Raw genomic sequence first — 14,133 nt, forward strand, 5'->3', positions numbered from 1 at the left:
AAAACTCTTCATCTGTCGATGACCACGCCCCTCTGACATCACTTAAAACGGTCACGCCCCTCTGAGACCACGCCCCCATCGAGGACCGTATCCATCCTATACACAACTCCCCCGTGACCACGCCCTCTTTAAGCCACGCCTGCTCGCCAAACCACGCCCCCTCTGTAACCACGCCCTCACCCCAAAGACCTCCTCAAGCACACAAACCGCGCCCCCCGTGGCCACGCCCCCTCCTGCGATCACGTGACGGCGCGATGCTGGCGGCGCTGCCGGACGGCGAGGAGCGGGAGAGCGGCGAGGAGGGCGGCGAGGAGCGGCGGGCGGAGCGCCACGGCAGCTCCTACCACAGCCTCTACGGCTACCGCGGCGGCAGGTGAGGCTCCCGCCGCTCCGGGGCCCTTCGCCCTCGCCCTTTTCCCCCCGCGATTCGCTTCCTCCCGCTCGGACGGGCCTTTCCCCTGTGTGGAGGGTCGGCCCGAGCCCGGCGGTCGTTCCGCAGGTCCCCGCGGGGAGCGGGCGGCGATGGCGGCGCGGCGGAGGCTCCTTCCAGCGAGGACTTCAGGTAACGCCGGTTCCAAGCCGAACACCCGCTGCCAGCCCCGGCTGTGTGGGGTGAGGGGAGCCGGGAGGCTGAAATCCCTTCTCCTGAAACCCCCTGGGTGCTCCTTGTGGAGCAGCTTCAGCTCCAGAGCTGAAATCGTACACAGGTTTAGGTTGGAAGGGGCCTTAAAGCCATCCAGTTCCAAGCCTGGACACCTCCCACTGGGTCAGGGGCTCCAAGCCCCATCCAACCTGCCCTTGAACGCCTCCAGGGATGGGGCCACCACCCTCACAGGAAAACATTCTCCCTAAGATCTCGTCTCAGTCTCCCCTCTGTCATCTGAAAACAGTTCCCCCTTGTCCCATCCCTGCACTCCCTCATCAAAACTCCCTCCCCAGCTTTCTTGTAGCCCCTTTCAGCACTAGGAGATGCTCTAAGGTGTCCCCTGAGCTTTCTCTTCTCCAGGCTGAACAACCCCAACTCTCTCAGCCTGGCCTCAGAGGGGAGGTGATGTATTAAACATAAAATATCATCTCTCTTTGCTGTTGTCAAGTATTAGTTACTTGACGTTTCTGTATTAACTTAAGTCTTCACGTAGATGACAGGTAATCAAAATCTATTAAACAGTTTTAAACAGACATCATGTCTTTTCATGAGCTCTGCAGTGGAGTTGTTGCTCTAGTTCAGTGAGGGAAACAGGAATGAAGTGAGGCAGTGAGGAGTTCAGCATCAGCTGACACCGTAACTCCAGGCTTATAGTCTAGTGAGCAAACCACAAATGGGTTTTTGATGGGCCAGTAGTCACAGAGCAAGTGAGCCGTAAGCCAGAGAGAGATCGCAGTGGTCCCCCTTCCAGAAGCAGGGAGTTCTATGCTTGTTCAGAGGAACAAAACAGTAACATTTGCTTTTTTGCTAATGATTTCTTCTTTTTTTAAAGCCTCACCTTGCTGGACACTAACTTACCACCTGAAGCAGAGACTGAGTTGCGCAGTTTTATCGCGAAGCGCCTTAGTAAAGGAGCCCTGTTTGACAGAATGGGGAACGTGGTGTCAGTGGAGCTGAGGTAAATTTTACAAATTAGTGAGTGATGAACTGTAAGAAACACTGGCAGCATTGTACATCTCGCCTTGTGCTGCTGCACTTAGGTTTAGTCTCAATTCCATGTTCTCAGTCTATTGCTAACAGCTTTACACAATCAACTTTCCCTTTTTCTAGGTTGCTTTGAGAAAATTATTATAGGAAATAGTTTACTGTTTGAATGCTTAAAAGATACTACATGAGTTTATGACTGTTTTCTTTTAAACTACTCTGATGGCACCACAAAGGAGGAAGGAGAGGGTCAAAGAGCTCTCTGTGTTACCATAGGAGCCACCAGTGCTACAGGGTGAAAATTCTGCACTTATTTATTGTATCTGTAACAAAATAATTCTTTTTTTTCCTTCACAGCATACCTGAATGTAAAGTTGGTTGTTATTACTGTCGTTTCCAACATGAAAATCTTCTAGAAATGGCAACACTGGAATCAGACATCAGTGCTCCAGAATATGTGGTTTGTTTCTTAGGTGGCTCAGAGAAAGGTCTGGAGCTATATCCTTACCTGTAACTTTATCTGTGTGGAGAGGGAAGTGAGGTAAAAATTATGTTCTAATTTTGTTTGTTTCCTACTTGAAATCAGCCTGTCCTGTAACTGAAAACGTCTGTAGCAGCTGGTTGCTCTAAGGGAAAAATGCAGGTCTTAACTGTTGCATCTTATTTTCCTTAAGAAGATACTTTCAGACTTGAGCTGGACAAATACATTCAAGGTCTGAAGATAAACCTTGATTTGGAGGTAAGGCCTAACTTCTGGTTTTTTTTTTTTAAGTGGTGAAAATTAACTACTAAAATAATCTGGAATATTTAGTCTGTAGAGACAAAGTAAGTGTTTTAAGTACCTTTATGAAACACTGCGAGAGATCCTTGATTCACTGCAGTGACAGTGAATGTCTGAAGTGCTACCAACCACACAAGTCAAAAGGGAGAACGGGGAGCACAAACTTTTTTGCCCCACTCATAAATCTCTTAAAGGTTAGTTAGATTAAGAGAGGAGTGACAAATAAAAAGTAGTAGCGTGTAAGAAACTTACTAATGTCTGCCTGGATTCTCAGCACTTCTAAATGTTAAGGAAGGATTTCTAGTGTCTGTCTTGTCACAAAAACTATGCATTTTAAGTCTGTCTCATCACATCTGTTGCATGGTCTTTGTATATACCATAATATTACATTTCTGTTTACTTCTTAAAATGTGAAGCTGATGTTCTTTGCTGATATTCCACATAATCATGATTTTAAATATTCAACTCATTATTTTAGTCTATAATGGTTTGAAATTAAGAAGGCTCTGACATCCAGCTAACTTGGGTTGAAGAGATAATCAATAAGCTTCTATTTGTGTAGAAATCTAACTTGTAGTTTAAGTTGTAATGTTTCAATTTGTTACAGCAAAAATCCTTGGAGAACTCTGTTAACCCCTACCTGAGAAGCTGGTTTGAGAATGCCGTGTGCCCGATTCAGAGAGTGGTACAGCTCTTCCAGGAGAAACTCGCCTCTTTGTTACACGCTGTAAGCATATTTCAATCTGGACAACTAAAACAGGTTCAGAAGGAAGTGTAATGGCTCCAACACGTTAAACGTGTTTAAAAAAGACCGTGTTTTGGCACTCTGGGCCATGGTTTAGTAGGCACAGTAGTGTCGGGCTGGTGGTTGGATGTGATCATCTTGGAGGTCTTTCCCAACCTTAATGATTCTATGAAAACATTTCTTGCATTTGCTTTCCCACCCAGGAGTAAATGATGAACAACTTTTTTCTTCCGAGTTCAGCACAAGTACTTTTCCCCTGCTTTATTACTAAGGAAGCACATAGCAATTTCTTCTATGAGTTTTCATAGTTAACACATTTTCAATTACATAGTAGTGTCCAAGTTGAAATTAGAAACAGCACGAAAAAGCCTTTGCTGCTATAATTCCTCTGAACCAGAAGAGATTTTTATATTGCCTGTGTGCCTCATGTAATTCACTGGAAAGAAAAAGAAATTAATCGTAGCTGTAGTCCCTGCATTTAAGAAAGCTTTGGATGGAATAGCCAAGAGTACAACAGCTGTATTTCTTCGGAATACAAAACCAGCTGCAGGAACTATGATCTTGATTATATTCCCTTAGCTTCTACTCTTTCTCTGTGAAAAGAACGATTTTTCAAGTAACACGTTATGTATTTATTGCTGGTAACTGCAATGTAGCGACAGAAGTAATATCAAAGTTGCATTTAGCTTTTTTCCTTTTTGTTCTTTCTTTGCTCGCTTTAAGGCTTTGAGTTACACTCCTGTGGAAGTGAAAAATGCAGATGAAAGAACAGAAAAAGACATTAGCAGGTAAAGATACGTTGACACCAAGGAAGCTGCGAGTAAGGCTCTTGGGGGTGCCACCCTCTGTTCTTGCTGTTCTGGAATTGTAAAGAATCAAGCAGTTTACGTGAGGGTTTTGTGTTAGGTTTCTGGCAGCTGCCAGCCTCCAAGGACTAGTTCAGGAAGGCACGATGACCTCCTTGTGCATTGCCATGACTGAGGAACAGCACAAGACAATGATTGTAGACTGCAGTGGACCTCAGCCTCAGCTGCGTAATGCAGGTGAGATTACAGCTGCAAATATTTATTCACGTTACCTGCTTTTCTCCTGTAGCTGCTGAGAGTTGTGGACATTAGAGGTCATTGGAGATATTCAGAAGCTTGTAAGTTCATGCCCAGAAAGCTTGGATTCCACCTGGAAACCACAACATCTGGTTTCCTGTGAGGGAGCAGAGCAGTTTGTTTTACCAGGTATACTGGAGCTCTGGTTTGAAAATGGTTGACAATAAAATCCACAAGGCATTTAATCTGCAGAGCACGTAACTCTGACTTGTACACTTCAGGGATGCTGCAAACCTTTTTTTTTCCCCTCTGTTGTATATTTTGACAAATATTTTAAAAAGGGATTGAACAACCAGAACAGAAATTCTTGTAACTGCTGTAGTTACGCTTGTTTTTCTTCTCCACGCGTATTGGTTCTCTTAAGATTTATTTCCTGGCCCAAGCTTACTATTATTGGTTGTTATGTGAGAATGATTAGACCAGGTGAATGGAGCTGTATGTTTATATTGAGGTCACTTACTTTTTCTCCTCTCTTCTCTGTGTTCCTGAACACCTAACAGGAAACAACAGATTCTGCGAGGACTGGATGCAGGCTTTTGTGAATGGCACTGAAGGTGGAAATCCGTTTCTCTTCAGGCAAATCTTGGAAAACTTTAAATTGAAGGTACTTATTCATGTTCAAGACTCGGAGAAGACATCGGGATTACTGAGGGAGCAGATGCTGTTTGCATCAAAAGGTAATAAAATGCTCTGTTCCTCTTTTCCCAGGCTATACAAGACATAAACAACCTGAAGAGGTTTATCCGCCAGGCTGAAATGAACCACTATGCCTTGTTCAAGTGTTACATGTTTCTGAAGAACTGTGGCAGCGGAGACGTCCTTCTGAAGATCGTTAAAGTAGAACATGCAGAAATGCCAGAAGCCAGAAACGTAGTGACTGTCCTCGAGGAATTCATGAGAGAAACATCAGTGGCTTAAAATTATCTTAATTATTCTGTACTCATTAGAGGGCATTGTATAAATCATTAATTCTTTCTGTGCAGCTTAGATTCTCTATTGCAGGATTTTTATTTTATACTTAAAAGTATTACCTAAGTCAAAGCTAGGGTGTAGTTTTATTTGCCTTTTCTCTTTTTTTAAGGAAAGCAGTGTGAGCTGTTTTTAATGTGAAAAATCAGATCATACAAACTCCTACATAGTTTTCAGGGCTTACCTGATTCCCCAAATGACTTGCTTGTTTTCTGAGGAAACTGGGACATTTGGGTTTTACAGTCATTACGTGATAAAAAACCCAAATCCCTTACCTGGCAAGCATTTCAGTGTCTTAAACATTTTAAATATTTTTTAAATGATCATTTTTAATCATAAGATCTGGTTACTTTTGTTTTAATAAATAAGCACAAACATCTGGATAAAGCATAGTAAATGAATTGATCATGTGTTCATACAAGAGAACATCAGTAACAAGTAGCCAGTTTCTGCATTCTGCTTTCAAATTGGCAGATAAAAAAACTTGTTAATGAGTGTGAAACAGAACAGCCTTATGACCAAACAGTTCTAGGAATCCGCTTATGTGTATGCACACATACGTTAAATAGCCAGGCTGTTTGATGAATCCTATTCTTCATTAGTTTGTGTTGTGATCAACACCTTTGTGTGTTCTTAGGACCCTTTTTGCATAACTGTCGGTAATCATGGCTTTTGAGTTGTGGTGAATTAAACCTGAAAATTTTACAGATTAAATATTAACTTTAAATTCATAGAAACTTCTTCAGACTTGAGAACATTTCATTACTGTATCTCAGCAATGAGTTCTTAGTGCATCACAGGACCTTTAGAGAGCAGCACACTTGAAGAAAATCTTTGGCTGTGGTTGGAATCAAACCTCAGGAGGCTTACGAGCGGCCACATAGATGAGGACTGTTTCTGCAAACCTGACGTAAGCAAAAATCCTTTGCATCAGAGGTGTCAAAGGGCCTAAGGGGCCTTCAGACAACTCTTCTGAAAACTCTTAACTGTAAGTCTTACCAGTGCTGTTGAGTTTTTTTCCTCTGCCAGTGCTGTCTACTGTGGTGATGGAAGTTGACTGCTTTCCTATAACACTGCTGTGTTGAACCTATAATAGAGTTTACAATAAACCACATTCAAATCCTTCATACTGTGTCCGTGTTAAATCACAAGCCAGTGTTGTCCTTGTCTCCTGTTTAAAACCCCTTATTTACACAACACCAAGGAGCTGCCAGTGTAACGTGCAGGAGTCTGTGAGTGACAGAGGTAACACGTCATGTGAAAATAAAAGTAGCTGGAAAGAAAACTTTGTTGACCTTGTTGTGAGCAGGAGGTTGGACCAGAGACTTCCTGAGGGCCCTCGTAACTGGAATTATTTGTTATCCTGTCCTATGCTTATTTAAATATACCTAGCAAACAAAACAAAAATCTTATTATCATAAATCGCTCTTCAAAATCCACATATTTTTACTCTTAACTGTACAACTTTGCTTTGTTGGGGCTTTTCTCCAGTACTGCATTGCTTGGTATCTGTCCCCCCGAATTTACACTCTTAAACGTGGGCAGCTTCAGTCACAGCATCTCCCGTTTTAAGTTCCTTCCTCCTTGCTTTCTGCAGCCTTTGTTTCAACATCATCTCGCTTCTGCCAGCTTTGCAGTGACTTTGCCAGTTACCTACTAAACTCAAGATGGTTAACAAGGACACACATATTGAAATACAGCCTGGCAGTCCAGGAAGTTGCAGGTTTCAGCGGCATCTTCCCATTATAAATTATATTTTAAAAAACAAAACTAAAGTAAATTAAACAAAAGTGTAATAAATAATGCAGGACCAGCTGGTTTAGCTGCATGAATGCCCAGAGAGTATTATACACAACTTCCTCCAGCCATCAGCTATTCAAAGCTTGGGAAGAAGCACACTAAAGGTCAGAAGATGCTGAGATATGCATTTAATTTGCAAACACGGAAGATTTTTACTGTCGTTTTAAAGGTCTTATTTAAAACCCCTTTGGAATAAAAAACCCCAAGCAAAACAACAAACAAACGAATGAACATCTCCTCCCACCCTCCCTGAAGGCCCAAACCCCAAATCCCCCAGCCGTATGCTAAGAATGCAAATTTAAATTCAGCTGCTATAGATCGCTTGTTGTTTGAAAGACTGAGGTCTGGTGGGGTTTTTGGGGTTTCCCCCCTCATTGCTCCTAAGAGAAAGAGCATAGAAACCAATTAGTTTGCTCTCTCTATGCATGAACAATGTGTACTATAGAGAATATGATGGGAGCTATAGGAGTAAAATGATAATGAGTTTGATGAGCGTGTGTGATCAAGGCTGAGTACCAAGGCTTTTGGCTCCTTCTCTGCAACAGACAGGCTGGAACTGGTAACACTCCTGTCCTTAACTTTGCCTTCCTAAAATCATTGTAGCCAGCAAGAAAAACATCTAGTGCGAGCAGACAGTAACACTTGCCCTATTAACTGACAAAACCAGACAAAACCGACCTTACTGGCTTGCTGAAAGCCCTCAACTAATGAATAAAAAACTTTCAGTGTCCCAAAAGCTCAGTCAAGCACAGAAAAAGAACAGCAAGAGCCGAGTCCCAGATACGGTAGCAGTGAGTGCTTCAGCGCTAACGAATCTGATGGGAACTGCTGCTACGTACAGCTTCATTTCTTTAACTTACACTTTAATCCAATGTTCCCCAACAAAAACACAAAATATTTTCCAAAATAAGCCTCCCCCTTCCACACTGGGGGAAGGGTTGTTAGTTCAGTTATCTCAGAATAACTCAATCTGCTGGAGCTTCCTGGAGAAGTTGTTTCACCTATCGATTCTAGAGACCAAGATGTGTTGGTTCTGAGATTTTAAGACTTTCAGTAGAGAAAAGGTGTTAAAAGGGAACAACTTTCCATCTCAATTAAGAATTTTAAGCAGTTTGACATAGTTGGTCAGCAGCTTCCCTGCAGCTCCGAGGTCCCTACGACACCCAAGGGTTGGATGTCAACCAACACCCAAGGGTTGGATGGTGGGACAAGACCTGAATTCCAACACAAGCCCCGAGACGGTTCTACAACCTTGTTATCCTCACAGAGAAATAAAACAGCAGCTCACTTCCCCTTTATCTTTAAGACAGACACTTTTAAAGAGACATAAAAATGAATTATCAATGTCATTATTAAAAGATTACATCGCAGAGCTCAAACCCAATCGCTCTTTCGTTAAATACCGCGTTAACTGTAGACAAACACACAAAACTCTCTGAAATGTTTTTCTTGGTTGTTTTTTTCTCTGGCATATGATGTAAACCAGCTCCATTTTATTAAAAAGAAAACACACCAAAAACCCCAGGAAACCAAAAAACCCACCACCGAAAAAAATTTAATGGATTCTGCGCTCAAATAATATCATTACAACAAAAATATACAGAATGTACACAATACAAAAATATTTGGAAACATACCATAGCGTCTTACCTTGCAAATATCATTTTGTTTTCCTTAGCCCTTAACGGGAAAGTATAATTTGTTCAGTATTTTAAGGCAGAAAATTACATTGTTTAGTGCTTTGTGTTTAACACACGGATGTGCTGTTAGCATTAGCAGTGTAAGCAAAAGAAAAGCTGCATAAACCAGGCTTTATTTGCAAACTAAACAGACACTGTGGGGGAGTCAGAAGACAATGACAAAGGGATCTATTTAACTCACTGGAAATGAAGGTGGTTTTGCTACTTAAATCAGGCCAAGGGAATATTTTGTGCTCTGTGTTGTAAAGTACCCCGAAACATAATTTTTCTGTACTACTACAGCATTTCAGAAATACCTCATTAGAAAGCTTTTTCCAATTAAAAGCCAATGATTAATGGTGACATTAAAAATACATTTACCTTTAAAGAAGCTTGGTTTCTCTCTTAACGTGTAATTCTTTACAGAGCTGCAAAATGCACTGTTTTCCTTTCTAGCCAGCTCTCAGCATCAGTGCCTGCAAAAGGACTTTTTGAGCCGTATCGCAGAGTTCTGTAGAGCAGTCACTACTGTAAAAGAAACGGAACAGCAGCAATGCTCAAAAGAGGCTGAAACCCCAGAGGTTTTTTTCTCTAGGTCCCAGTTTGCCTCCAGAGGCTGCTGGTGTTGAACTGCACCCAGGTTCTCCAGTTCCACTTTGGGTAAAGCCAGTGGAGATGGGGTTTCCAAAGCATTTGAGCTGAGCTGGAATCTATGCAAAGAGATAGAGATTGAGCTCTTTACTCACTGCAGTATGTGTGAAAGTCCTACCCACGATCCTGTGAGACTAAATATTGGCACAAACCAGCAGGTGTCTTGTGAGGTCAGCAGAAAACTGTTACTTTGGTACCAGCTCTAGGTGTATCAGATTCCATCCTTCATACCCCAGTTCAAATGGAAACTATCTAATCGGATTTAAAACACAGGAACAGTACAATCCATCAGAAGGAGCAAGGCCTTGGGATAAAGAATCCCTGAGCTTTATTTCTAGTCCAGCAACCTCGGACAACAATAACTTCTCCACCCTTCGCCACTGATAAAATCCTTCCTACTGCTAATGGAGCAAGTAGAATCATAGAATAACCAGGTTGGAAGAGACCCACCGGATCATCGAGTCCAACCATTCCTATCACAATATCCCACCTAAGTGCTAAGATTCCTCATGGAATGATGAGGAGAAAGTGACACGAGATGTTGTTTTAAGAACTTGGCAAAAGTAAATTCATCACTTTGACAAGTGTGTACTACGGGAGCAGAACTTCACCCTTCCAGAGGGTTTTTTCCATAAGAGGCAAAGAAGGGGGCAGCTGATGAGCACTTGTGAGTGGCCCCTCTAGACAGACAGGCTCCTACCGGCTTGTGCTATCATCTGGCAGCACTGATTACACAGCTGAGAAAATAAAGCCCACAACACAGACGTTTTGCTACAGAGCAAACTGCTACAGCATCTGCGAGATGCACTGTGGAAGGCTCTGGTGGCTGCTGCCTGGGCACCAGTACAGAAATATTATAGAAAAAAAAAAGGAAGAAAGCAGCTAGCCTAGAGACTCCTGCAGCTGCTTTATCTGGGCAATCAAACTAGGTGGGTAAAGGGGAGAGAAAGGAGGGCATCCACATTCCTGGACTGTATTTTGGCAGCTCTCAAAAGTGAGAAGCAAAATAACATCAGCACGTTACAGAGAAGTGTACCAATAAGCACTGCTTGTGCTACAGATGCTCTGGTCTGGTCCCTGGGTCTGTGCAGCAGCTCTATGGCCTGTGCTACAGACCAGTTACCGATTGCTAAAACCTGTGGTTGACCAGTGTTAAAGAAAAAGGCATCAGTGCGACTACTGGTTGCTTGGAGCCCCTGAACATCCATTGCCTAAGCAAAAGGCATCCTCAAAATTCAGCAGTCGCGTCAAAACCAGTTTTCTGTTTCACAATGATCACTGTAACACCCTTTCCCTTCACTGGGAAACCAGTGCTACAACCTGATTTAATGCCACCGACTTCAGTGGACAGATTTGGCCCCAAGTGGACTGTATGGCTGTAAAGACTAAGTAGTTCCCACCCTGCACTGCTGTAGGTGATCCTGGTCTCAATTTTCTAGTAGAGAATCTGCTGGGAGAGTTGAGATCCTTGCTCGGAGCCCACCGCAGGCCAGGTGTTAGATCAGTGTGGCCAGAAACAAAGTGAGAAGAAAACAGCACCTGATTGTCAGCTGACAAACACACAGTTGGGCACACTTGCACTCCTCCATCCCTCAACAAAGAAAAAGGCTAGGGGAGAAAAAAAAAATCATTAAAATCAGGTGAAACATGCACAGTAAAAGTCCCCTCTGGCTGGGTGTCCACAACACTCCAAGAGTTCCCAAGGTTTATAGTGCAATTTCATTTGACCTGTAGCTGAAGACCAGTCTCCATCACTCTGGGTGATCAAGTTCTGCTGAATCCTTTGAAAGGTGCATAAGACAGGTTTCACCATAGGCTAAAATATCTTAGGAACCATTCAAGTAATTAGACAGTGGCACTGGTATGGCTGAACAGCCAGAGGTCCATAAGAAACCACACCCAAGCTGCCTTGTAAGCACCACGCGAGTCTCTAATCGGTAATTGTCTGCTCTTTTTCCCCTTCAGTGTTCAGTAACTTTGAGGAGATTCATTCAACAACTGGCCACAGTTCCAGCACTGACCTGGAAAACACAAATATCTCATACAAAATCCTGATGTGTGCTAACAAACCAAGTGATAAGTGCGCAGGTAGAAGCTGCCCGATGGGAGCCCTGGCAGTGGAGAAACCACGGGGTCTGGGCCAACAGGTATTACAGTACCTGCTAGATTTGTGAACAAACTGATCGGCCTGTTCTTCCACGAGATCTTTAAGAATTTCCTCCAGCACACGCTTGTGTTCAAAAGAACCATCCTCCCTTAAGTTAAATATAAAAATAGATCCTCCATCTTCATTCATTTAACACAGCTGACAGATGACTTCCGCTCTCGAGTTTTCTGTCCCGTGCTTTCAAGGAGGAGGAGGTAGCTTTAGATCCAACAGGCTGTAGGCAAAAATGTTCCAGAAGATGGCAAACAAGACAAAAATAACATAAATGGAGAGGAAGATCCACCATAAAGTCTGATCTTGGAGTCTCTGCTCATAGTTCCTCAGGATGATGACACCGAGGGTGATTCCGACCATCACCCCTCCCAGGTGAGCCATGAAGCTGGGGTGCGGGCACGGTGGGTAAGCAGAGGGGTGGAATCGCAGCCACACAGCTCTTCCAAACTCAAAGCTCACTGGAGCAAAAGAGGAAAAATAAATTAATTGTTTAGGACTATCACGTTTTAAGTCCATCTTGCAGGCAGTGCTACATCCCTGAAGAGATGGAGTGGGAGAAACCGCCTTGCGTGGCAAGCATAGGGAGGCTGGGAAGCTGCGGCTGAGCGAGAGCTGCGGAGCAGAGCATGGGATCTCCCCAGCAGCTGTAAGTGGTTTGGATTGTGGGAGCAGACACAGGTGGGGGAATATTCACCTTCCAAAATTTATACCAGAACCATAAAAAAAAAGTTAAGACTACAAAGACAATTGGCTGTGATGAATACACGGCCTGGTTTCCCTCATCATGCCACCCTAGGGACACGGCTGGAATATAATTCATTAATGTGTGTGCTGCTGCCATCCCAGATAGGAAGTGCTCTAGGAAACCTAAGTATTATCATTACGAAAGCTTTGCTCGTTTGTGAATTCAAGGGCAAGACATTTAGGTCCCAAATCTTCACAAATGGCATAAGCTACAGGTGCCGGCTAACAACAAATCCTCATTTACAAACCTTGTGTTGGAAGCCAAAATCTGCATTTGAGAGTGATGCGGTTCTGCTGCCAGAAGGTCCAGCTGCAAGTTCCCACCAGAACTGCTGCAAAGTCAAAACTCACTGAACCAGCACAAACTCTTACGATAAGGACAAACAAAACCGGATTGCGTGTGTGCCAAGTGTTGCACGATACTTACTACAGATCAAGGCAACAGCCATGCGCAGCAGTTTGAATTGGCACTTCATCCCTGACCAGTTCTGGGAAAAAAAAAGAAAAGGAAAACAAAGTGATGCTGCACACAACAAACCTGGAGGGATTTTCCTTTAACATCTGCACTGGAAGGGCATCAAGGACAAACGCCTCTAAAAACAAACCCATTTCACTGCCTTTGCCACCTGGCTGAGAACACTCCACTCATCACACCAAGCACAGTTCTGTCAATCCCAGAGAATATGAAGGTAAAGGATATATTATAGACACATCCTGTTATGCACAACCCACAACTCTTTTGCCTGGCAGTCTTACTGACTTCCCTTGCCCGAGATCCAGCTGATGTGGGGCGTCCTTGGCTGGCATCGCCTTCTCTGTTCTTCAGGTGGACTGAGTTTTAACATGTTGGTATGATGTTTCACCTTAAATTCTGACAATATTTTAATTTACCTACCCTGCAAACCCCTTTTCTATTAGACTACAGATAGAATTATGCTGAGCAGGGCCAGGCATCCAACACAAGCATCATCCTGGTTAACATCACACAGCTCACTGTGATTCACTTGGAATACCAACACTGTCACCTGACAGGCACCTTCTCGGTGCACTCAAGCCCTGCTGCACTTTTCCTGTGCTACCACCTGTACCTCAAGCTCCCTGAAGTCCTGCAGCTTGGATCCTCTCCTGCATACACCCACAAAATAAAGACCTCACTTAAAGCACAGCAAGGAATCAGTGTCATAAAAAAAGCCTTGATTTGGCTTCTTCTATCTTCAGGCTTGATCGTTAATCAATATAGTGGAATACAAATCTCTGAACGATAGTCAGAAATCCTGGGAGAAATGTTTACACTTCTCCTTTCCTACTTACTCAAAACTTCCAAGTAAAAAAAGAAGATATTGTGTCACACTTACTCAAATGCATGACAATGTTATTAAGTGACTAAATTAAATTTTGCCTGTTGAAAGCAGTATGAGATATCAAGCTAGCCAGGTTTCTTGTGACAAATTCCCTATTCATCAAGCTGAAGGAATAAAAAAAAAAAAAGCTTGTGAACTCTCCAGTCTAACTTTAATGGCATCCAGTGACTTTTCAGCTCACTGAATAAATATTCTGCAACAAATATATTACATATATTCGAGTTTTACACAGGATCAGTCTGTAAATCACTTCTGTGACTGTAAAAATGCAATCTCTACAAAATAAATAACTCTCCACTGAGACATTTAACCCATGAAGGTTCTAGACTCACGCTGATGAATACTGTGCTGCTTCCTTCAGCTTTCATTTCCATGTAGCTGTTTTGAATTCCTCCCCTTGCTCCTCTCCTCAGGATGACGTGCTTTACCGCTTCCCCCTGTTGGCTACTTTATCTATTTAATTCCAAGAATATTTTTACAAGCAGGAATGTTTTCATTTCCTTTGGTTA

The 14,133-nt window shown here is 43.0% G+C and overlaps 2 protein-coding genes across 2 annotated transcripts in view; one reads left to right on the plus strand and one right to left on the minus strand.

Annotated features, from left to right (window-relative positions):
- Positions 1 to 253: 253 nt before the first annotated feature.
- C19H17orf75 (chromosome 19 C17orf75 homolog) lies at positions 254 to 6,395 on the plus strand. Its single transcript, XM_069872563.1, has 10 exons — positions 254 to 373; positions 500 to 562; positions 1,479 to 1,604; positions 1,988 to 2,128; positions 2,312 to 2,369; positions 3,019 to 3,138; positions 3,880 to 3,944; positions 4,063 to 4,199; positions 4,760 to 4,863; positions 4,968 to 6,395. Exons 1-10 carry the CDS (start codon positions 255 to 257, stop codon positions 5,175 to 5,177), a joined length of 1,143 nt encoding a protein of 380 aa, XP_069728664.1. The 5' UTR covers position 254; the 3' UTR covers positions 5,178 to 6,395.
- Positions 6,396 to 8,933: 2,538 nt separating this feature from the next.
- Positions 8,934 to 14,133, minus strand: part of RHBDL3 (rhomboid like 3) — a 48,369-nt gene continuing 43,169 nt past the window's right edge. The window contains exons 8-9 of the mRNA XM_069872468.1: positions 12,691 to 12,751; positions 8,934 to 11,977 (exon numbers count right to left, since the gene is read on the minus strand). Coding sequence (XP_069728569.1) covers positions 11,706 to 11,977; positions 12,691 to 12,751 — 333 coding nt within the window. The 3' untranslated portion in view covers positions 8,934 to 11,705. The remainder of the gene's footprint in view (positions 11,978 to 12,690; positions 12,752 to 14,133) is intronic.

This window comes from Phaenicophaeus curvirostris, chromosome 19 (genome assembly GCF_032191515.1).
Source record: "Phaenicophaeus curvirostris isolate KB17595 chromosome 19, BPBGC_Pcur_1.0, whole genome shotgun sequence".
Classification (NCBI taxonomy): Eukaryota; Metazoa; Chordata; class Aves; order Cuculiformes; family Cuculidae; genus Phaenicophaeus; species Phaenicophaeus curvirostris.

Excerpts from the sequence above, each read along its gene's own strand:
- C19H17orf75 (XM_069872563.1), top strand. The coding sequence starts at position 255 with ATGCTGGCGGCGCTGCCGGACGGCGAGGAGCGGGAGAGCGGCGAGGAG. Across the intron at positions 2,129-2,311 it reads TCAGAGAAAGGTCTGGAGCT|TTTCAGACTTGAGCTGGACA; the intron begins ATATCCTTACCT and ends TTAAGAAGATAC. Across the intron at positions 4,200-4,759 it reads GCCTCAGCTGCGTAATGCAG|GAAACAACAGATTCTGCGAG; the intron begins GTGAGATTACAG and ends AACACCTAACAG.